We start from the raw sequence: 23,670 nt of genomic DNA, 5'->3' as shown, positions 1-23,670 counted from the left end.
CTGGGGTTAATGGGATATAGGTAAAAGCAGTGAATGAGAATTGAGCATATTAATCTCCATTATTTAACAATCTAAGTTTTCAAAGTTAACTCATTTTTAAGGTAAAAGTAATGCTTTGTTTTAATTCCTATAAATATTTTCCTGCCAGATGATGGGTAGATAAAATATTGCTTAAAATATCTAAATTAGCGTTATTTGTGTATGAATACTTGAATTATTATGTAAGAAATATTTTTCAAAATAGCAGAACCCTTGAATTTAATGGGTATAAGTAAAAGCAAGGGATGTGGATTGAATATAATAAACTCTCTTACTTAAGTAGCTAGGCTACAATGGCCAGCTTAGGTTTCAGATATAGGTGATGTGCTGGCTTAATGCATTCTATTTTGCTCTTAGGGGAATTTGCAGGTATAATAGTGCTGAAAATTTCTGAAGTATGTTTATCTGTTAACAAAGACATAGTGTTTTAGGTTTATATTTTAATGGCATTTTCATATCATATCTAATTCTTTTTTATTAAATTATTTAATTATTCTAATTTGTTATACACAATGGCAGAATGCAATGCATTTCATATTGCTCACATAGAGCCCAATTTTTCAAGTCACTGATTGTACATAAAGAATTTTTCACACCATTCGTGTCTTACACATGTACTTAGGGTAATGATGTCTAACTCATTCCACCATCACTCCTGCCCCCTTGCCTCCTCCCTTTCCCTCCCTCCCCTTTGCCCTATCTAAAGTTCCTCCATTCCTCCCATGCTACCCACCCCATCACCATTTTAAGTCAGCATCCTTACATCAAAGAAAATATTCGGACTTTGGGCTTTTGAGATTGGCTTACTTTACTTAGCATTATATTCTCCATTTATCTGCAAATGACATGATTTTATTCTCTTTTAATGCTGAGTAATGTTTCATATCTAATTCTTTAGGCTCACCCTGTGATCCCACCTTCAACCTGAGCTCTGCTGTCTGCAATGTTATCAACACCATTATTTTTCATAATCGTTATGACTATAATGATCCATGTTTTCTCGACTTGTTGCAAAGGCTAAATGAAATTTTCAGGATTCTAGGCTCCCAGTGGATTCAGGTAAGGACAAGATACTTTCTTCCTAAGAAAACACTTGTAGTTCGTTTTATTTGTTTGTTTGTTTGTTTTATGGTTTTTTTCCAGATATATCCAAAATTATATATGACTGTGAGGTGAAGTTAATTGTTTGGACTCCACTGCCCTGCCTAGAGCATCATGTATGAATATCTGGGAAAGGTGCTTGAGTTCCTTATTCAACACTCAGGAAAATGAAGGTGCACATCTATGGCTTGCTTTCAAGTCTGTTAGTCCATTATCCCATGGATATCCTAGTAAATCTGAGAAGCTCTGATTCTATAAGGACTTTGATGACTGCCCAAAGGATGACCATGTCTTTCAGTGGACATCCTGGTACATTTTGAAAGTTTCCATTGCCCACAAGACCTGCCCTATAATCTACACTTAGAGAGCTTTCACATACCTGGCAGGAATATCTCAACACAGGAAGAGGATATCTTTAAGGCAGGAGAATATTAGGGCCAAATAAACTTAGAGAAATCACTGAGTTCATGGAGGGGTGTTCAGTATGGTTTGCCATCCTAGCTAAAAAGATCACTGGGTTAGGGATGACAAAACGGTTGGTTTTATGGTATGTGAATCATAAAAACTCACAATTTCACCCTGTGCTAAATTGGCATGTCCTATACTCTACTGAATTAATATGTGAGTCGTCTTTACAAGTTGCTCAACCACTCTCATGGACAACTGAGATTCTCAGTTTCTTTGAGCTCTTTCCATTTCTAAAACACTCATCCCATGTCTGAGCTTTATGTTCTCCATAAGATAACCCCAAATCCCTTAATGTTGTTTGTAGCAATACAAAATGTGAATCATGTTAATACAGGTCTTCTTATATTTTTTAGTTGTGGGAAAAAATATGTAGAATATCTTTTAAAAATTGCCTTTATAGAAGAGGAGTAACTTAAGAATTTAGAAAATAGTTATCATTTTTTTTTTATTCTCTGGTCCCAAGGTTCTCTCATCAATCATTCTATAAGTGTAGAGAATTTGTTCATGATTACAATAAAAATTACAATGCAAGACAGGCTTGCAATCTCAGCAACTGGGGAGGCTGAGGCAGTAGGATCCAAAATTGGAGGTAGCCTGGACAATGCAGTGAGGCCCTAAGCAACTTAGGAAAAAAAAAAAAAAAAAAAAAAAAGAAGTCACTGCCTTTCTACCTCACCCCATTAAGGAGTCACTGAGGTGTGGAGGATGTGGAAATGGGTTGGTAGCAACAGCAACCCATGTGTCATAGCGGTCCTTCTGTGCTTCACCACCATCCCAAGGACCCCTAATGAAACCTCCCAGTGCTCTACACTGCTGGGTGCTGGTCGTGCTGCCCTGTGCAGTGGCAGGTCCTTGGCCACCACAGGCATCACCACCTCTTTCTGGGGGCCAAGGTGGTCACGGCAGTGCTCTGGGTGACACAGTGGATGTGGGCATGGATGGCTGCTACTTTGGGCCATGAACAGCAAGCTCTGATGTCAAGCACCAGTGCTGGTGCAGTTGATGGGCAGAACAGAGCCCAAGGAGATCGCGGAGAGCTACAACAGTGAAGATGGATAAAGCAGCTTCAGCACCCATGGAAGCCATGGACCTTGCTACTTTTGAGCAGCAGAAGCTTTGGTTTGAAAAGGTCCCACAGGACAAGAAAGGCTTCAACATCAAGCAGATGAAGGAAGAAGGCCCTATTTCAGACTGTAGCTCACAAGGTAGGTGGAGACCAAGACTTGAAGGAAGTTGTAGACATGCACTGTGTGGACTACCTGATGAAGAAAGCTAACTACTTTTCCAACTGTGTCACAGAAGACTTTATTACCTGCATCAACCGGAAGTGGAAAAATAGCTGCCTTGGCAACCACATTGTGATGCAGGTCAGAGCAGACATGTACAACCATTGAGGGAGCTGTACAGTATAGCACAGCACCTAACCATCAAAATGAGAATGAACCCATCCATTTCAACTATCATCAGAATATCCACTGTAATTCAGTGGTGAATTCTAACGAGGCCACCATTGGGGTGGGGCCTGGCCTGCCATCATTCAAACCAGGGGTCGCAGAGCAGTCCCTGAAGAATGCTGTAAAAGCATTGGAGAGTGGAGGAATCAGGGATTGAACAGCAAATCTTAAACAACAAGAAATGGGCCACAGACTCAGAGGCCATGAATGAGGACATAGAGGAACAGGTGGCTCTGGAATTCCACCTACATTGGCTGAGAGAGAAACAGACCCACCAGGTCTGTGGTTAAGTCAGCCCTGGAAAGCCAACAAGACCAGTAGTTTGGCCCCACCAGTGTGTGTGAAGCCATCCGTGAAAAACATGAGGATCTTCTCTCAGCATGAAGCCAGGGAGATTAAGGTTTGGCCTTGGGAATTATCTATGGCTCTCCCATGCAATAGATTACCCAATGCACATGATCTTTATCTCCACTCTGCTAGGAAGATCCCCCATAGTAGCTCTGGAGATGGGAGTAACCTGTTAGGAACTGAATAGCCCAGCTTTGACCTTTTTTGGTAAAGAATAATCTATGGAAGACTTGATGTTTCTCAATATAAATAAAGTAGGCACGGGCTACATTTTGCCATAGTGTATCCATAAACTCAATCCCTCTGATCAGCTCCCTTCCTACTGTCTGTGTTCTGTTTTTGTTTTGGTCTGTTTTGTTTTGTTTTGTTTTGTTTTTGTCATTCTATTTTTCTTAGCTTTTATTTCTCAGCCAGCCCATTCCACCAAGGAGACCCCCATTTCCATTACCTGCACAGCATGCAGGTGAGAACTTCCCATGGTGTGGAACTGAAAGGTAACTAGTGAGAGTTTGGCCCTCTCTTGCAGAAAAAGCACGCTTGTGGATATTATGGATTATCATATTGTGGATTAGTATAAGGAGAGAGGAGAGGGGAACGTTTTTATCATGGGACTTTAAACACGGAGAACTCTTTTTCTTCAGAGAAAGAAATCTGTTTTGTAATTCTGAAGACAATAATAAAACAAAAGGGAAAAGATATTTTTAAAAAGTCCATACGCCAGCCCGCAGACATGGAGAAATCTGTCCACAGAAGAAATGGGCCACAGACTCAGAAGCCATGAATGAGGCAGGCAGGCGGACCAGCGGCTGCACCAGCCCTGGCGAGGGAGCCAGACACCTAACGGCAGCGGTGGCAACGGCAGCGGCCATGGCTGCTGCAGCTCTTGGCTTGGTGGCACCTGGGGCCAACGTGGTCGCTCTGGCAGGTGGGGTCCAGCCAGGACTACCAATATTCTAACTTCAGATGGACAAACATGGAAAGCACTCAAGACAGGCCAGCGCGCAGGGTGGGAACCCAGAGCTGCAGGCGAGATTTCGGGACACATGGAAGTACCGGCGGACAGCTCAGGACAGGCGGCAGCGACGTGACAAATTTTTTTCTGCACCGGCTTCTTCCAAGCCCCGCCTCCCGCAGGCTAGGAAGGCTTTCTCAGGCTTTCTCTCAGTGCCTCCCACCATGGCTGGGGGTGCCTTCCAGGCCAGCCCTCCAGCTTTGCCAAGCCTGCGTGTTGCATTGCTGCTCCTTAAAGAGGAAAGTCCAGCTACAAAAAGTTCTTTCATTTTTCCAAAGAAATGCTCGCTAACCAAAAAAGTTATTTTACAAATTCCAAGCCAACAAATTCCTGTGTCTTTAATAGCAGCCTTGTGTTTAACTCCCCCCCACCCATGCTGAGTTACATAAACTAATCCTAATCCCAATAACAGGTTTGTCCAAGGAACTTCAATTCCTATTCTCTCTATAGCTACACTACTAAGGAAGAGTTGTAAAAACTTTTTCTAACAATAATAATTCTAATAAAGCTTCTTGATTCTTATTTTTTTCTTCACGGATGTTATTGGGAATAAATCTGACAATTATGAAAATAAAATGCTGACATCTGCAATATCTGAAATATCTTATATGTTTTGGTAATTACCAGATTTTTAAATCTTCTGATTTCTACACATACGCACAAGATTTCTATTCTGACTGCGTTACATAATGACAAAGTTTCCATAAATAAAAAGTGCACTCATAATATTTGAAGTAAAATAAAAATGGATCAAAATACTTTTAAATCACGTGATTTAATAAGATTCAATTCCAAGTGGGTAATTAAACAAAAATAAACAATGTCTTCATTCTTAATACATATTTTTTCCAGCTGGTTAAATAATCTACATAATTTTTAATTTATAGGATAATTAACATTGTGTCTATTTGCTTCTCACAGTTTTTCTTCAACAGGAAATATAACTCATATTATTATGTACATTTACCCAATGCCCCGCCTTTTACAGCTAAAGATAAAGTCGAGGATAATTTAATTCATTATATAAATGCCTATTTCAAGAGATATTTATTGACTAATAAGGTTAAGATGCTAACATTAAGTAATCTTAACTCCTATTGTTTATGTTTTCATAAAATGGTAAACATATATAATTCTTAGTACAAAGGTGTCCAAAAACTCTGGCTACATTTCCATTAAAATATTTCTTCTTATTAAAAAACAATAATTTATCTAGATTCAAAGATTTACAAGAATTGTTTCAAAATATGTCCAAAAAGAAGAATCCTAGAGGAAAGAAAGAAATGTTTCTACAGAGAGGAAAGAAAAATTAGAGAGACCTAAAAGAAGAAAGAAAATATTTCTGGATAAAAAGGTCTTTATGTATTAAAGGCTTTAATAATAGAAAGATAGAGAAGTTACATACAGAAAGATCTAAATAGGTGATATTTGAATAGATGAAAAAGTTTATATGTAACTAACTTGGTTAGAAGTACATGAGACAATCAATTAAAGTTATTTAAGCCTTTTTCCTAAGATCAAATATTACTATGCTAATGTAAATCAAAATACAAATTAATCTCTTATGCCTGGAAAATTTTATTATTTAAAAAAGAGCTAATTTTGGGCTGGGGTTGTGGCTCAATGGTAGAGTATTTGCCTAGCATGTGCAAGGCCCTGGGTTCGATCCTCAGCACCACATATAAATAAAGAAAATAAACATATTGTGTCCAACTACAACTAAAAAATAAACATTTTTTAAAAATTGTGAAAAAGCGCTAATTTTTAAGAAACTAAGATTCATACATTTTTGATTGAATGGTAAATATTTTCAAATTTCTCTTTGAAAGCTAAATTTAATTGATTTAAAAGCATCAGGATAATTATTATAATTATTCTAATTCTTATATATCAATTGTACTGTTAGACCAGGATGCAAGAAAAGACCACTGACTCCAATTAAAATCAAATTAAAGCAAGCTTATTATTTCGACCGGCCGGGCTGCCTTGTCCATCAAAATCGTGGGAGCCAAGGACAGCGGCGAGGCTTCTTTGCAGCCCAGTTTTAGAGCCCAAAAAGTTACACAAAGGGGGGTTACAGATAACAACACTCTGAGGAGCATAACACAAGTTTACATTTTTGCTGGCCCCGGCATCAGAATTTATGGAGATCTTAGAGACTCAGAGAGGGTCATTATCTGGCCAGGGAAGGCCAGAATTTATGAGGCATCACTAAGGTTTAGGAAAGGGTTGTTATCTGGTCAGGGAAAACTGGACATGGGTGAGTTCAGGGCATGGGTAGGCATTCCAAGTAGGTTCAGAATTTGCAGTAATTTATAGTAAAGCCGAAATTATCTTTTCATGGTTTTGTGGCGAGATGCCCAATTTTAAGAAAAGATCAGGTTGGGTCTATCAGTATCTCTGTTTCCTAAATATATAAATCCTTAAAGTATAGGTTTAAGAGACGACTAAAGTTTTTATAATGGTCTCTTCCAACTCATTCAATAATAATAAAATAATTAAAAATCTAATCATATGATTTATTCTTCTATGATTATATAATATATAGCTTATATGTTACTCTCTACACTAGGAAATAAACTTATCTCTATTTTTAAAAGACAATTGAGAGACACTAACTTATTTAAAGGGTAACATTATAAAATATAAAAATGTTTTAAGACCTTGTCTCAAGAAGGGATTAGAGCCTTTCTTAATTTGTCTATTTCATATTCTAGATATAACATTAAAATGTGTCAACTACTTTATATTTACCCAAAGGATTACCAAAGTTTATAGACTGAAATTTATATGAAAAACTGAGATTAATTTCAAGATTAATAAAACACCTTACCTAACTTCTGCCAAGAGACCCATTGTTACAAAAATTAAGAAGGTACATAAAAAAATCTCACAAAATTCTACTGTCCGTAGAGAACTACAGTTAATATTTAGTACTTAGCCTTCTAAACTCTTCTCTATACATATAGATATACATATTTTATATAAATATAGGATCATTTTAATATTTTCAAAACTTATAAAATCATTTTAAACTATACATAGTAATGCTCTTTAACAATGTGAATTCAATGTCAAATTTTTATCATATAGTTCCTTTATCCAAAATCTTATGTTAAACACTTGAGTTAATCTTACTACCTTAAAATCAAAATTATTAAAATATTCCTACAGCTATATCTTTATACATAACGATTGTTTTAGCATAAGTCCCTTGAGATGTCATTGCTGGGTCAATGCCATATTAGTTTCTAAATTTTACTAAATAATTTATTAAATCACTGTCTTAAACAATACTGCTGTTTCACTTTTACTCATCAATATTTAAAGTACTGATTCCCCACACTTAGATCAACATTAGATTTTACTATAACAATTTTTTTCCTAAATTGGTAAGTAAAAGTGTATTCATTGTTCTATTTCATTTTTCGTTATTAGTAATAAATAAAAAAAATTTCCTATGCTCACTAAACATATGTATTTTTCATTCCAAGAAGATGTCTATTTATGCCTTTTATACCTTTATAGAGGCCACCTCTCATAAGTTAAAACTCTGCCTCTCACATCATTCCAAGTTCAGATACCCATCCATGTTCATTTAAAGTTAGGTTGGTTCATAGGACTATACTAGGTCACTATCTACAATTAAGACTAATGATACTCTTATATCCATTTTTTTCTTCAATTTTAAATTTAAAAAGGGAGAAAACAGAAGCCTACATGTCCCTGCTAAATTTCACAAAGTTATTTTAAAAATTACTTTAAATTGTGATACTAAAAGTCTTACTACTGCTGAGCAACACATGGAACAATGGGATAATTCAGATTTCAAAGGGTAGACTCTAAACCAGCCATCTTGGAAATGGCCAAAAAACCTGATACAAGAAGGTGAATCTTCAACCACAGTGTTTATAGCTATGTAGACCTTGTGAGCTATCACAAAAGTGAAATCTATAGAAACTTCTATAGACCTATTCCTCAAGTCCACCTCTAATGTCCCTTACAATGTGGACAGGATAATCCATCCCAGTATTTATTAATGATACTCATAGATGGGTGGTCTTACATATATATACTTATATTACACCCATCCATGTGACTAGATTTAATCATACTGGCTACAGTAGGAACCTAACTATATGTTGGTCCCATAATGAACATATTGGCTATTTAATGGTGATTTTTGAGGAAAGAACAACATAGGAGGGACCTAGACCAACCATTCATACTGGTACTTAGAACTTAATATTGTATTTATATGTCTGGATGGTTGTTAAAATAGAATGATTGTTGGGCTGAGGTTGTGGCTTAGTGGTAGAGTACTTGCCTAATGTGGGTGAGGCACTGGGTTTGATCCTCAGCACCACATAAAAATAAATAAATAAAAATAAAGGCATTGTATCCACCTACAACTAAAAAGAAAAATAGAATGATTATTGAAATAGAATTTTCTCATAACAAGCCAGTTCTCATAACAGAATATCTACCAATATTTTACTGCCCCAATCATTTAAAAATAGAATTTGGCATCTCTCCTAAACTAATATGATATACAAATGCTTTGCCAGTGCAACATAAAATCTCTAATAGTGATAAATAAGTTTTGAGTTAACCTTCAAAAATTGATAAAAGGCAATCATCAAGATGCCACTTCCTATAAAAAGTCTAAAGCCAAGAAGGCTTAACATGGAAATACTGCCATTAAATGTGTTTCACTTCTACTTCTTAAATTTGCAAACAACCATATTTAATTTGGTAAAATATCTAAGAAGCTAGAAATGTAATTGAGTTATCTAAAACAATTTTCAAAATATAAAAATAAGGTTATATATACTATTATTTTGATTCTTTAAAAAATCTGTATGATTTAGATTATTCCCTATTGTTTGGGTATTATTTACAGCCATATAATCAAGGCCAAATTAAAGCCTGGCAAACCAATTGATGTTACACTAGAAAGATCAATAATTTGCATTTGGATTTATAATAGTCATTTCTTATTTGATGAAAATTTGAGTCCTATATATCTTAGTGTATTCTTTCAGGCTCATATCTGTCTACATATTCACTATATTTATGGACATAATTCATTCTCTCATGATTTATGACCCCTGAAAATTTTATTGATAATATTCTAACCTTCAGGGAAGATGATATTTAAAAAGATCTCTGGCTTTTAATTACTGCCTCATTTTCTCCATCTTACAAATGACCCCATATCTAACTTTATAGGCAGGAACCAAAAAGAGGGTTCCTGCTGTGGCCCATGAGCATATATTTAATCCTATTATGTTTTAATTATTGGATATATAGAAATAAAAAATGGATAATAGATATCCTGTAAATTGTAAAATATGTTATCTAACTAAGCTCATTTTCTTAATAAGTTGGCTCAAGATATTTCTAAAGTCCTATGCAATCAGGTAAGTATTAATAAGAGTTTACAACTAAGTTGATTGTTCTAAAAGCTATTATAGATATCAATAATAAGCTTTCTACTCTCAAATTCAAACTAGTGCTTAAATGCCATGCTAAATATAAGTAGGCCTGTATTACTACAGTCAAAATTTTATGTTTCCCAATGAAATTTGGAAAAAATTATAAATTATCTGATGGATGTTTGGCATAACAATAATAATAGCTTAAAACCTCATGGTTATACATCAGAGCATCCAGTATACTTTAAAAAGCAGGATCAATCTCATGGGCCCTGCATCTCTAGCTGATCAAATACTTTATAAATTAAATGGCTCCCATCTTGGAAACATGTTAAACCATTCTTCATGGTATGTTATTAGAATAATATGTTTGCTACTAATTCTCTTTTCTATTGTGATAATAGGTTGTTGCACCCTCAGTACAAGAACCCAGGAACTTGAAATAAAGCTCATCATTTACATTTGCAAAATAAAAAGGGGGAATATGTGGAAAGCCATCTGTGAAATACTTGAGGATCTTCTCCCAGCATGAAGCCAGGGAGATTTAGATTTGGGAACTATCTCTCCCATGGAACTAGATTGCCCAATGCACATGACCTTTATCACTTTTATCTCTGCTCTGCTAGGAAAGTTCCCCCCATAGGAGCTTTAGAGATGGTTGTAACCTGTTAGAAATGGAACAGCCCACCTTTAACCTTTATTGGTAAAGAACATTCTATGGAAGGCCTTTAATGTTTCTCAATATAAGTAAAGCAGGCGTGGGCTTCATTTTGCCATGGTCTATAAGCTCAATCCGTCTGATCAACTTGCCCATCCTGCCCGTACTTTTGAAACTACTTTCTGTGTTCTGTGGGGGTTTTTTTCGTCGTTCTATTTTTCTTAGCTTTTATTTCTCAGCCAGCCCATTTCATTGAGGGGAACCCCATTTCTACTGCCTATGCTGGATGTGGGCGAGACCAGTGGCCTCCAGTAGCTGGAAGGAATAGACCAATTGGTCCTTGAGGCAGTATAGTTCATCCTCATCACCTGAGTACCTTGAGCTGCATACCAAGCTGAGTATCAAGACCCGTTTTCCCAGGCATATCTTAGCTCTTTACAAACCTCCTTCACCCAGTACACCAGGTACAAACAGTTCTTGGCAGGGGCCCAGTGGGCCAGCTCTCCCCATGTGTCCCTCTACCATGCTCTGGAGTGCCAAGCCCTCATTCAGTAATGGTCCTCCTCTGCCTTCTGTTTGAATGACTGGGATGACAGTGAGATCCTGGTGTGGGGGCTAGGGTTGTTCTAATGGGAATACCGAGAAAGTATAAAGAAAAGTGAAGGGCACAGAGACACACTCCGAGACAAGAGTTGATGGAAACCTAGTGAGTGTATACCATCTCCCAATCCCCTACTCTAACTTTGGTGCTGCCCCACCTCTTTGGCTTTCTTCCTTCTTGCCCGCCTTTCCTTTCTTCCCTCTCCACTCTTTTCCCTCTTCCTCACTTTCCTCCCTCTGTTGCTGCCACCACCACCTGTCTTCACCAGCTGACATGCCCTTTAGTGCCTGCCACAGTACCATGCCTGCATTCCACAGGGGACTTGGGCAAGGAACCCGAAGGTAGGTGAGAACTGACCATCTGGAGGCCAGGCAGCCCCAGAGGAGAGAGACACTGACTGCCCTTCTTTCCTTCTAGATCAGATAAACTTCTTGTTTCTTCCTCCACAGTGATGCCAGGGAGGTGGGAGGAAGAAGTGATAAATTTCCCTTCCCAGAATCCCAAGAATTTCTGAGCTTTCCATGATGCTTTTTTTTCATGGATAAAGTATACTTTTATCTTATAAAATCAACCAATTAAAAATGACAACAGCATTGGCTCTGGGAAGGTGTCATCTCTTTGGTTTGGTAGCAGTTCCCTGACCAATGAACATGGAAGAGGAACAAAGATATGTTTCCATGGTCTTCTGGCCTCCAACTCCACAGAGGAGGGCAGAGAACCTAGAGTGTGAACAAGGTGGTGGGTGGTGGTTGGGTGGAATATGCCAGGTGCCAAACTAGCTTTGGACGATGAGACCCAACTCTGCTGCTCTACTCTGGCTTCCACCCCCACTACTAGACTCTGGAATCTTAAGATAGGAAGCATCTGCAGCTGCTACCCAGGATTTGAGTGTAGAAAGTTGGAGCAACTTCAGCAGATGGGGCACAAATTCTTGGCAAAAGCCAAAATAAATAAATAAATAAATAAATAGAAATAATTTTTATTTCTTACCAGGGCTTGTTACATGGTGCATGCATGTTCCTTCACTATTGTTTTTAAGTATGTTGTTGTTTTCTCTTACAGATCTACAATACTTTCCCGGCTCTCATCGATTGTCTTCCAGGGAGTCACAACATTCTTTTTAAAAATGTAAAATATATGCAAAATTATCTTTTGGAGAAAGTAAAAGAACATGAAGAATCACTTGATGTTAACAATCCTCGAGACTTCATTGATTATTTCCTGATAAAAATGGAGACGGTAAAGTGTGAACCTCAGCTCAGTTGTTTCATTGCTTGAGCATGTTGTGGGTCTTTAAACAGTTGTGTATTTTCCAGGGATGCTGAAAAGTTCAGGACAATATGATTAACAAGTAGTTTTTTCATAGATATGCATGAATCTCCATGAGGTATCATGGAAAACATAAAATTTCTTTCTCTCTCTCTCTCTCTCTCTCTCTCTCTCTCTCTCTCTCTCTCTCTCTCTCTCTCTCTCTCCCAGGAATTACCCAGGGATGCTTAGATGCTTAACCACTGAGCCATATCCCAGTTTTTCGTTGTTGTTGTTTTTTGTTGCTGTTGCTTGTTTGTTTTTGAGACAGAGTTTCTCTAAGTTGCTTAGGGCCTAAGTTGTTAGCTTTGAACTTGTAATCCTCCTGAGTCATTAGGATTACAGGCATGTACCACCATGTGGCTAAATTGAATTTCTTGAACATATTATTTAGATAAAAATAATTTAGCCAAGGATAAATTGACTGCAAACATAATTCTTTCAAGAGTTAACCCATAGAACATCTGTTAGACTGTCTCAATAACAAGAAGAGAGGATACCAATAGCAAATGCAGAAATCAAAGTATGAACATAGCTATAGAGACACAATAATACCCAACCAAGTTAGAATGCACAAAATATGGCTGCGCACGGAGGTGCATGCCTATAATCTGGAGGCTGAGGGAAGAGGATCAGGAATTCAAAGCCAGCCTCAGCAAAAATGAGGCACTAAGCAATCAGTGAGACCCTTTCTCTAAATAAAATACAAAATAGAACTGGGGATGTGGCTCAGTGGTCAAGTGCCCCTAAGTTCAATCCTGGTACCAAAACCAAAACATAAAATATCATGTCATTACATGAAGATAGAGCTCATCCTGCACATGGTGTTTGGGAGCTTGGGAATGAATAGCTTATCTTAGATGGACTACCTGCATGTTCTTCATATTGAAATAGATCTTAAAATATTTTCAGTGATGGACAGAAGAGTGAATCTCAGATAGGTTGGATCATATCAATAGTTGTGTGTAATGAGAAAGAGTAGAATTCACCAGTATACTCATATGGTCCCACATCTTTCTTAATAGATGTTCTTGATTGTGAATTCAATATCTTTACTTCTTGCGATTGTCACTTTTTCTATCTTGACCTTGAATCAACTTTGGTAATTTGTGTTTCCTGGTGCTTTTCCATGTATCCAGATTTTCTCAGTTGTTGTTGCACAGTATTTTATGGTAATCTCACTTCACCTTTTTTTTATTTCTGCAAAATCAGTAGTTAAATCCCAGTTATCATTTCTGCGTTTAGTCATTGGTGTCTTCTCTTTTTTTGTTCTTGGTCAGTTGGGCTAATAAGTTTGTTTACAGTTTCTGAGAAGGGATATTTAGTTCCAGTGATTGTTCAGCTCTTTTTTGTTTTTTCATGTCTTCATTTAGCCTGCTCTTATCTTCCTAGTCCAAGGTTGATTGGACTTCAATGTTTTCTGAAAAAAAAAACACATTTTACTTTTATTGAAGATTATTGGGATATGATGACTCACTTCTCTTGCTGACTTCAATGTTCTTTGTTTTCGGTTTTCAACAATTTAAATAAATATGCCTCAGAACTAATCTCTTTGCTTTTATATCCTTTGTGGAGTTTATTGGGCTTCCTGCCTGTATAGATGCATCACTTTCTTTAAGTTTGAAAGATGGTGGTCATTATGTCTTTTAATGTTTTCTGTCTCTTTTCTCTGTCTTCTCAGTATGGGTTTCCCATAATTTGAAATATGCTGCAGTGGGTGGAATTCCACTGGTCTGGTTCTATTCATTATTGTTTCCTTTTCTTTCTTTCTTCAAACTACATAATTTATGTTGGCTTGTCTTCATATCTCCTACTGATTTTTCCACTTCTTCAAATCTGCAGTTGAACATGTCTGATAAATTTTTTGCCTATTGCATTTTTAGTTCCAGAATGTCTATCATTTCCCTTTTATCATTAGTTTCTCTTCATTGATATTCTGAGCCTTTCATACATATATTCTCTCTCTTTTTTTTACTTCTTTGTACATGGTTTTCTTTTTTTTTAATTTTTTTATTGGTTGTTCAAAACATTACATAGTTCTTGATATATCATATTTCACACTTTGATTCAAGTGGGTTATGAACTCCCATTTTTACCCCGTATACAGATTGCAGAGTCACATCAGTTACACTTCCACTGATTTACATATTGCCATACTAGTGTCTGTTGTATTCTGCTGCCTTTCCTATCCTCTACTATCCCCCCTCCCCTCCCCTCCCCTCCCCTCCTCTCTCTCTACCCCCTCTACTGTAATTCATTTCTCCCCCTTGTATTATTTTTCCCTTTCCCCTCACTTCCTCTTGTATATAATTTTGTATAACCCTGAGGGTCTCCTTCCATTTCCAAGCAATTTCCCTTCTCTCTCCCTGTCCCTCCCACCTCTCATCCCTGTTTAATGTTAGTCATCTTCTCATGCTCTTATTCCCTACTCTGTTCTTAGTTACTCTCCTTATATCAAAGAGGACATTTGGCATTTGTTTTTTAGGGATTGGCTAGCTTCACTTAGCATAATCTGCTCTAATGCCATCCATTTCCCTCCAAATTCTATAATTTTGTCATTTTTTAATGCAGAGTAATACTCCATTGTGTATAAATGCCACATTTTTTTTATCCATTCGTCTATTGAAGGGCATCTAGGTTGCTTCCACAGTTGTACATGGTTTTCTTAAGATCTATAAGGATATGTGAGATATTTGACATAAAAATATTTTCTAGTGAGTCTAACATGTGCATGGGTGGTTACCACCAAATTCATTTTTAAATTATTAATAAGCCATATTTTTTTTCATTTTATAGTGTGTAATTTATTGTTGATTACTGGCCTTTACTATATTGTAGTCAGTTAACTCAGGAAATAAGACCTTTCTTCCTGTCCAGCAATTACTATTGTTACATGATGAAGGCTGCAGTAAGTCATTTACTTGGTGATTTTTCCAAGTAATTTTTGCAAAGTCTACATTTCATGTCAAGTGTGACCACATGACTTTTCAGTTGTATCTGAGAAAGGTAAAATAGACTGATAGAGAAATCTTTAAGTTGCTGGTACCAATAAGAAGACAAAAGAAACAAAGTTAATCTGTTTATTTAAATTTCTTATTTAATGACACTTAAATAGTGACTTGAGCCAAAAGGATTGAAGCAATGGCCAGACACTGTGCTAGACCATCAGTAACCTAAAGATTCAGCACCAATTTTTGAATGAATGTAGTTCTATTTTCAGTTAGGGGCAAGCAAGCTGCATAGCAACATAATACGTATACATTTTCTCCAAATTGTCTCCCCTGGTACTGGGTGTAGAGAGTGTCAGCTTCTATGAGATACAAATCTAGTATAATTTTTCATGCACTTATTTGATGCTGCAAGGTCTTTGCATTTCCACCATCCCCCCAAAACTTTCTTTAAGTGTATTAAAAGAGGATGACAGTTACTTTGGTAGAAGTACCAATTCCCATTTGTGACCATGTTTGTGGCATCACTAGAGTAATGACACCTTAGCAATATTAACATTTTAATCTCTGGCATGGAACATGTGCCCATTTATTTTTTCTTTAGTTTCTTTCAATATAGATTACATCATCCTGATTAATAATGATAGACTACTGTTGCAAGTAAATCTGCAAATTCACTTCAGAAGATGAAAATATTAATATTGACTTAATAATGCAGTGCTTTAGAGTAATTTTACTTTTAAGACTTACTTAAATAACTAATTCGACAAGGTCAAAAAAACAACATGAACTTAGTATTTCCAAGGCAAATACTGTCTTCCCTTAGCCAGGACATGTGTTGAGAAGGATTACCTTAGTTCAACAGTACTGATTACAAAATGTCAGGCATAACACAGGTAATGTGAAGGTTATGAATGTACCATGCTTGCCCTGGAATTAACAAATAACATAATACTAAATTAATGATACCCTGTGTGCAATATTTAAACACCTACATTGTCAATTCAATTTCATGTGTTTTCAATAGTAAACTTTCTCTGTGGCATCTCATCACCCCTACTCTTTGGTTTATCGTATTTGGATAGTTATAGTCTCAACTTCTTGTCTTCCTGAGTTATGTCTTTTCATTTTATACATTTCTATTTATTCCTGTTTTATTCCTTAGACCATAGTTTCTGTTGCCCCGCCTCTGGATTACAATAGTGCTGGCTCATCCTGTCTTGGTGAACCCATTTCCTTTTCCTTAAAATAACTACTTAAAATTGCTGCAATGTGGGGCTGGGGTTGTGGCTCAGTGGTAGTGCACTTGCCTAGCACGTGTGAGGCACTGGGTTTGAGTCTCAGCACCACCTACAAATAAATAAAATAAAGGCCCATCAACAACTTAAAAAAATACTTTAAAAATTGCTGCAATGTTTGCTCTTTCACAATTTCAACTCTTTGGAAATTTGGGGCACTATTGGCTCCATGTCAATTAATGTCAATTTTCACAGAGGAGAAGAATTGCAAACTTCTGATCAGGCTTATAACATTTATCATGGTGTAGTTCACCTTCACCTTTTCTCTTAATAAAAATTAAAAAAAAATGTAGTTAATAATTTTCTCAAGAAATAGAGGTTTATTTACCTCAAATGCAAGGAAAGTCATGGTTGGTCAGAGTAATATTGGAGCTTCAGGATATCAAGGGCCTTCCATTCTTTACTCCATATCTAGGATAGAGGATTTTACTTTTATGATAAAACCCTGGTGTCCCAAGGTGAGAGCCTACCTTCACTTTCATCTCTCTTTTTTAAGAAGAAGAAAATAGAAGGAAAGACATACACAGCCTTCTGTTTCTGTCATTTTGGGAAAGACACATGCTACATAACTAACTGCAGAGTCTCATGAATGGCAATGTTAGGCAAACACAAAACCGGGTGTAGGAAGTGAAGTTTAGATCAAGTAGTTTAGTCTCTACCACACCAAACATTAGTTTCTTGTTATACTACCCTTTCCAGCGTCTGTGCTAGCCAGCTTTAAAACATTCTGAATTATTTTATATTCACTGTAATTGCATCTGCTAGCATTTGATGGATATCCAATCATTCCTAGGAAAAGGACAATCAAGAGTTGGAGTTTACTTATGAAAACTTGGTCATCACTGCATTTGATTTGTGGATTGCTAGTTCAGAGACAACAAGTATAACACTGAGATATGCTCTCCTGCTCCTGCTGAAGTACCCACAGGTTACAGGTATGAACACAGATGATGAGCAAGTGAACTTAGATGTTGGGAAGGTGCTGCTTGGCCCTCGCTTGTTTGTTAACTTAGAGAAGCAAGCTTCACTGTTTGTCTCCCGTGCCACCAGTTGTAATCCAGAGGAGGACTGAGAGAAGTGAAGACAGATGACAGTGAAAAGGCAAGCCCTTTAAAGTGGGTGGAGGGGAGTAGAAGGAGCAGTCAGCAGACCTCACCAAATTTCTGGAACACAGAGATAGATGCAGAACGGTGATTAGCTCTACAGGAGGGATGATTTTGTAATAGAACTATTCGAAGATTTTACTTACAAAAAGAAAAGCAAGGTCTGTTCTTACAATCCCCATATGGAAGCTTGTGTGGGAAAACACAGATGCCAATGAAGGGGGAGAATGAGGTTGAAGAAGAAGCCATCCTGCCTAAGATCCTTCCAGACCTCCCCTTATCAGGTGACTGATTTTTTTTTCTCTCAGAAACAGAAAGTCTTTTGAGACAAATGGAGCCTAAAAATCCATTAGCTGAAGGACCTTACATAGTGACACAGAAAGATTTGTGTGTGATGCTGACAAAGGAAGGTTTGGTCCTTCACTGACTCTGGAGAATCTAAACTCTTTTTCTCCTTCCTGCTTCCAGAAAGTAAGATGTACCCTCCAGAGAAGGAAGAACTGTGGGATAAAGACCTCCATATTCAGTCATTTTATTTTAAAAAAATTCTCTCTGAGCTTCCTTCACAGTGAATGAAATAAAAGCATCCACCCAAGATAGAGGGTCAGGGAATTTCAGAGAAATCTGCTATGCCATATGTGCAGGACCAGAATAGCACACCAGAGTTCTCGGGAGTAACTAATATCTTGTTATTTAATAGAAAAAGTGTATTTCAGACTTGGATACCTTTAGTTTTTTCCTTAGAAAATTACCAGAGAATGTGCTGCATTCAAATAACTGAAACCATGTCAGGGGAAACCACAGGTTCCAAGAATGGGGAAGGGCTCCCGGAGAAGAATGAAAGCATCAGAGAGGCTGTGGGGTACCAGGCCTAGGAAGCACCCTTCAGCATGGACCAGGTGGATGATGTGGGTTTGAGAGGAGAAACCAAGAACAAAGAGATGTGACTGATAGTCTGAGGTTTCTCCAATCTGGGAGATTATTCCTGGAGCACGAATCATCTCTACCTGAGCAACTTGAATAATTCTAACCCAAAAATGGTATAGAGAAAAAGGGTGAAGATCAAAAAAGTACCAACAATGTAAAATAATCATAGTTTTTATACCACAGAACAGTATGTGGGTAACACCATAATGATATAAACAATAAATACTGGTTTATGCTGCTAAAGGGAGTATGGGGAATTGTGTGTGTGTGTGTGTGTGTGTGTGTGTGTGTGTGGCGGGGGTTATGTGTGTATCTTTACCTTGATGTGTATATATACCCATTCCAGTAAATTATTAACCATTGCCCAATAATAGATAAATAAGAAACAGAGAATCATTTTTAGAGTTGTGAATATCAGTTTCAGAACAAGCTGATGAACTGCTCAGTGGCTATGGTCAGGATTTGGGAGTAGGATGGGAGCACCATTGCAAATTGCTCACACACCCATAAACTACACACACATCTATTGCTCTGTTGTAATTTATATTAAGCATCACAAATTACTTTCATAAAAATTTAATATTTGTGATTTTTCTTTCAGCCAGTACTATAAATTCTTGATGTATTTGCTATTACTTTTTAATTACCTCTATTTTTACACGTTGTATAGGATGCTAATTGATAAGTCTGGTCCAATGTATTTTAAAATCCAGCTTATGAGAGAGTGGTTTGTATCTCTATCAGCACAACTATCTATGTATACATTCCACTCTGGTCATATTTATATTCATAATGCTGTTGGGACACCTTCATCTTGATCCACATAGTACTCCATTTCTTACAAATATTTTCTTTCTGCCCCAACCACTCATTTCTTTTTTATGTTTTACTAGCTAAACTCCAGGAAGAAATCCAGCGTGTGATTGGCAAACACAACAGTCCCTGCATGCAGGACAGGAGCCACATGCCCTACACAAACGCTGTGTTACATGAGATCCATAGATACATTAATCTCAGTCCCATTGGTATACCCCATTCAGTGACCTGTGATGTTAAATTCAGAAACTACCTCATTCCCAAGGTAAGCTTTTTCCTTCTGTGCTACACCTCAGTGCTCTCCATGTTTCCAAATTCACAGAACTGAGTGCAAATCTCTAACGCACAAGATGAAACAAGTGCAAAAATCTTACTTTTGTCTGCTTAATGGACTGACTATGTGCTATTTCCAATTGGAGTATACAGCTTTCTAAATGGTGTCAGTATCTGACAGTGTGAGTCTTTCAAAAAATTCAATTTCTTTAACATTGGTTTTTTATATTATTAAATGTTTACATTGCCAAACAAGAGTTGGAAATTCAGATTGTCAATTTCCCAAGAGACAGTTTTATCATGATAGCAGTAAGCCTATATATAAATTGGGAAAGAACTGATATGTTGGATAATTCATGAATGAATATGGTTATGTTCCCCTTGTGTTTTTGCTTTGTTTAATTTTCTCAGTCATATTTTACTTTTAGGGCAGTGGCTTATAAATACTTTGACAGGTTTTTCCTGTCAAATGAATATTTTTTGTTGATGTAATGCGTTTTTAAAATGATTTTGCCTTTTCTTTCTACCTGGTATAGAAATGTGTTTGATGTTATCATTATGATGTCATTATATCTAGTAACCTTGAAAAATTTACCAGTAATAACCAATGGCTTGTAAATTCATTTGGAATTTTGGTGTTTATTACGCTCTTATCTGAGTTGATTTGATTTGTTTCTTATTTCCCAGTTTTTATGTTCTGAATTTCTCTTCATTACCTTATTGCACGTGGTAGGGTTTCTGGATAACAGTAAACAGAATTAATGGCAACAGGCGTTCTTTTTTCATCTGATCTCCAGGAATGGGCAGAGTTTTAATATCCCAGTGAGGAAAATGACATTTAATTAGGTTTGGGGAGATGTTCTTTTTCAAATTATGGAATTTTACCCTCTTAATTTTAAATCAATGTTGGTTATGAATGTTTGTATAATTCTATGAATTTATTTTCCTGAATCTTGGGTTTGGTTGTGTGTATCGACTACACTATTGTCAGTAAATATACAAATATGAAGTATAAACCCAGAGTTATATTTGACCTGTTACATATTTATGACTTTATTTACTTTATTCTCTTATGATCCATAATTTTTCTTTTGAAAATGTTTCTTCTCAGATTTCAGATATCAAACTAATGCTGGCTGCATAAAATTGTATGAGAAATGTTCCCCCAAATGGATCTGTTTCTTCCTTCTTGTGACCTCTTTGTGTTTGAGATGGCAAATAACTTTTGGTTAAGTACCATTTATTATATAGGGAACCATGCAGAATTTCAAGTGGTGTTTATGTTTTCCTTGAAGGATTTATTCCTCTCCCATAAGCAGTCAGAATGATGGAACACTTCCTGCCCTGATTCCTTATTGAACAGCATATGAGCATAGTCCGAATCGACTGTAGCCATTACTGTCCCTCTCTGAGAGTCTCCTATATCTGGAATATTTATTTTCCATGCTGGAAATAACACCATACATGCTAGGCAAGTACTCCACCCATGAGCAACATCCCCAACCCCCACATCTAAAATCTGAGACCAAATTTTGTCTTCACAACTTTATCATGCTTTCCCACACATGCTTTCTACGTTTATCCAGACATTGTACATGCTATGTTACAAGTTACTCTTTTTCTTGTCTTTCCTTTTCTTTTTTTACTTGTGGAAGAATATATCCTAATTAAATTTAAAAAGAATACAGTTAAGAATGGTGTTTGTATGGGAAAAATGCAGTGAGATTCGTTATGTTGCTATGACTAATGTTATCCTGTGGAAAAGACTGGATTGGTGACCTTAGCCGAAGATTATGGGACTTACTCTAGTGGTGAGAGATTAAGTATAAGGATTTGGACCTGATTTCACTGTTTCCAGCAAAAGACACAATCAGGATAAGATGTTTATTGGTGCCAGGTGTGGTGGCTCAAACCTGTAATCCCAGTGATGGGGGAGGCTGAGACTCGAAGATTGAAAGTTCAAGGCCAACCCCAGCAACTTAGCAAGATCCTATGCAATTCAGTGAGACCCAGTCTCAAAAAAAAAAAAAAAAATTAAAGGGCTGGGGATGTGGCTCAGTTGTTAAATGCCCCTGGGTTCAATTCCCCCACCACCGCTACCACCACCAAAAAAAAAAAAAAAAAAAAAAAAGATGTTTATTGGTTGATATTGGGGTCAGAAGATAAAATTAGTGTAGATTTCTTATTTCCCTGTAAATAACAAATGAGAAATAGACTGAGGAATTGGGTAGGGATTGCTGGTCTCCCTGGTCTATTACATCACTTTGGGAAGCTGCTTGAGGGAGTGCTGTATCTGTTGAGTTTATACCCATTCAGCCCACTGCTTAGTGGAATATAATAAAAGACTGCTCTCTTTTGGGTCTAGAGAACCCCGAAGGATGGATCCATACATGCCCATCAGCATGGAACAATCTGGTATCAATGATGCAACTCTATGTAGGTTTCTATCCCTTTTAAAAATTAGCTACTTGTTTTCTTCTGCTATAGACTGAAATCACTGATATCAGTGGAGACAATGGTCTAAGACAGGAGTTGTCAATTTTTTTTCTATACTGGCTTAATGGTCAACATTTCAGACTCTGCAGGACATGAGAATCCTGATGCCACTTCTGAACTCTGCAGTCACAGCATGGAAGCAGTTACAAACAATCTACAAACCAACAGTCATGGCCATGTTCAAAGTTATGGAAACAAATATTAAATTCACACAAATTCTTTTAAGGTCTTCAGGAAATAGTCCGAGAAGGGCAATAGCTGGGTCATGTCAAGAGCTTTGTAATGTTGTGAACCACCAATAAAAAGAAAAAATTAAAAAAAATAAATTCACACAAATTATACATTTCAAAAATTTTCTTTTTCACTGTCTATAACAAAACATATGGCAGGCTGCATTAGTGAACATTGTTTTCCAAAACCTATTATAAGACATCCATTTAAGCAGAACTTTCTGCAGTAATATGAAATCAATTTTGTGAATCTGTGTCCTAATGGAAGAGAGTTTGCAAAAACAAGCTCTCAAAGATTTACTCTTATTTTTGCAGATTTTTTGGTTTTAGCTCTTACATTTAGATGAAAGACCAAAGTTTTCCCTTTACCTTATATGCATGTTGGAGTACTAATCATGTTTTTTTCTTTATGAATGTCTATGTGTTTGAGTAACATTTGCTGAAAATATATCCACTTTTGTATCTTAAAGAAATTTTTCCTTTTACTACATGTTCAAAAATATTCTAAGAAATAATTTTTTAAAATTCAGTGATTAATATTTATTAGGAAATCTTGCAGTACTGAATTTTCTCCACCATTATATTTAAAAAAATAAATCTAAAAAATTCAACATGCATATTTCTATTCTAATATCTACCTACTAAACTATCTATTTACACCTTAATGCTTCAATAATTTTCCTAAAACAGTAATTTTTCTCCTCCATAAGTCATTGATTGCATCCATACTTGGAAGATATTATTTATACAATAATATTATTTAATATATAGCCTATATTTAAGTTATCCCAATAATTTTCAAATATTCTTTCTAGTTTTTCTTTCTACAATTCAGTTAAAGAATGGGCATGTAATGTAATTATGTTTTCCATTTACTCTCTTGTAATCAGGGGTAGTTCCCTTTGCAGCACTTGTTTGTTTCCTTTCATCGTGTTCACCTTACCGGAGGAATCCAGGAGAACATTCCTCAGGCTGGTTTTATGTGGTTGTTTGCCAGGGATTAGGTTCTCATCAAGAATTTGGAAATAAAACTACATAAGTGCCAATGAAAGTCTCACTGAATCACATGGTGAAGTGGGAACACATCATGTCACTTACTCAATATAGCTTATACTACTTTCCTCAGGAAAGAAGGTGGTATCCAACAGATCT

General features: G+C 36.6%; 1 protein-coding gene across 1 annotated transcript in view; it reads left to right on the top strand.

The window, feature by feature from the left end:
* LOC308634133 (cytochrome P450 2C9-like) overlaps positions 1-23,670 on the top strand; it is a gene marked incomplete at both ends in the record, with an annotated part of 32,074 nt that overhangs the window by 5,128 nt on the left and 3,276 nt on the right. Inside the window, 4 exons of the mRNA XM_081267729.1 lie at positions 938-1,098; positions 12,182-12,358; positions 17,467-17,608; positions 19,597-19,784. Of these exons, the coding sequence (XP_081123855.1) occupies positions 938-1,098; positions 12,182-12,358; positions 17,467-17,608; positions 19,597-19,784 (668 nt within the window). The remainder of the gene's footprint in view (positions 1-937; positions 1,099-12,181; positions 12,359-17,466; positions 17,609-19,596; positions 19,785-23,670) is intronic.

This window comes from Spermophilus citellus, assembly GCF_964194105.1.
Source record: "Spermophilus citellus genome assembly, chromosome: 15".
NCBI lineage: Eukaryota > Metazoa > Chordata > Mammalia > Rodentia > Sciuridae > Spermophilus > Spermophilus citellus.
This window is presented reverse-complemented; position numbering and strand designations above follow the sequence as displayed.